General features: G+C 35.5%; 1 protein-coding gene across 1 annotated transcript; it reads left to right on the top strand.

Annotated features, from left to right (window-relative positions):
- Positions 1-325: 325 nt before the first annotated feature.
- On the top strand, positions 326-1356 carry LOC149389307 (uncharacterized). Its single transcript, XM_089624357.1, has 2 exons — positions 326-736; positions 1015-1356. Exons 1-2 carry the CDS (start codon positions 448-450, stop codon positions 1284-1286), a joined length of 561 nt encoding a protein of 186 aa, XP_089480483.1. The 5' UTR covers positions 326-447; the 3' UTR covers positions 1287-1356.
- The last annotated feature ends 341 nt before the right edge of the window (positions 1357-1697 follow it).

Genomic DNA, 1697 nt, shown 5'->3' on the forward strand with positions numbered 1-1697 from the left:
TGAATATTATTACCTTCTGCCATTAAACGTCATCTTTGCAGAAAAACACGTCTATGATATGCAATATTATTACCTTCGCATTCATAAGTGTAGACACAAAACAATATGAGGAAGCTTTGACTTTATAGTTGGAGAAAATCACAAATAAAAAGTGGTTAACAATATGTTGTTTTATATTCACCCACACGCTGACCAACCCAATTCTGAGAGCGTCAATTTTGGCCTTTTTGCACTGACAAGTGTAGAACTTAACTCAACACAATATACATTAGGTCTTCATTACGACACCAACCCAATACAAACATTTTAAGAAGTTTTGGTCATTTTGCACTAATAAAAACCTTGCCTATATAAAGAACTTATTTACTCTCATTTCATCTCAACACCAACACTAATAAGTTTCACAATAAATATCCAGTCTCAAATCAGGCAATTGAGTGAATAATCATGGCACGTAGTTCAACTGCCACTTCTTTGGCCGTTTTGCTATTGGCTTCGATGGCCGTAAGCTGTGTGGCGAACCGAGATTGGCGATTCGGGTTCAATTACACGGAGTGGCGTACGAGGCACCGCGGTTGGACATGGTGGTCCCGTCACCACCACTTGAACAACACCACCCAAACTCCTCAAAATCTCAACAAAATCATCGTTGGCGATTCAAAACACTGGCGCTTCAACTTTAGCTACGCTAATTGGGCATATAATCACGGCCCGTTTTACCTCAACGACATCCTAGGTAAGAAAAACCAACATAATTATCATTATCGGAAGTTTATTTAGTATCCATGTTCATATTCAGGTAGTTACACACTTTCATCCATATATTTCAAAATTTTGCAATCCATATTCAAGTTGTAATTTATGAATTTTTTTGGCTCTGTTCGGAAAGGACTAATTATATTTTCTTTTACTTAATTGTAGATTCATAAGGTTCATTGCTTTCAAAACTAATTGAAAATGCTGAGTTCTATAACATGCCTTTTTTTAATATATTTTTAATTGAATTTGGTGTAGTATTCAAATATGATCCGCCGGTCAGGAAAGACTCGCACCCCCACAGTGTGTACCAGCTTCCTGATTACAAAAGTTTTGTGAATTGCGATCTGAAAAAGGCCGTGAGATTGGCCAACGCGACTCAAGGAATGGGTGAGGGTTTCGAGTTTGTGCTCGATAAATGGCAGCCTTACTTCTTTGCTTGCGGCGAAAGCAACGGCTTCCACTGCAAAGTTGGACTCATGAAGTTCTCGGTCATGCCATTGATTCGCCCTTGGCGTACACATAATTGAGCAACTAATTGAAAATAAAAGATAAATTACATGAATTTGAAGGAGGGGCCTTAATGAAGACAGTGCATTAATTTCCATTAATTATCAGTACTAATTTCTTTATGTTTTGATTTCTCATATTTACCTTTTTTTTTTTTTTTTTTTTTTTTTATTTTTATGATTGTTCGTTTGGTTTAGGAGTTGAAATATGTAAGTCAATAAGGTGATATCTTTCGGGCTAAAGACTAGCTCTATTAGCTAATTAAGATGTACGCCGTGATATTCAAACATTCATGAGTATATTTTCGTTATTTCAGACTAGTGTAGAAATTAATGAATAATTATGAGATTGTTACAAATTTAAAGGACTGTAATTAATATCACCAGGCTATAGGTTGATATATTTTAGTAAATTTATAATTAATATCATGG

The sequence above is a fragment of the Urtica dioica genome, chromosome 8, assembly GCF_054948205.1.
Source record: "Urtica dioica subsp. dioica isolate 48M chromosome 8, U.dioica_male_clone48M_v1_H2, whole genome shotgun sequence".
NCBI lineage: Eukaryota > Viridiplantae > Streptophyta > Magnoliopsida > Rosales > Urticaceae > Urtica > Urtica dioica.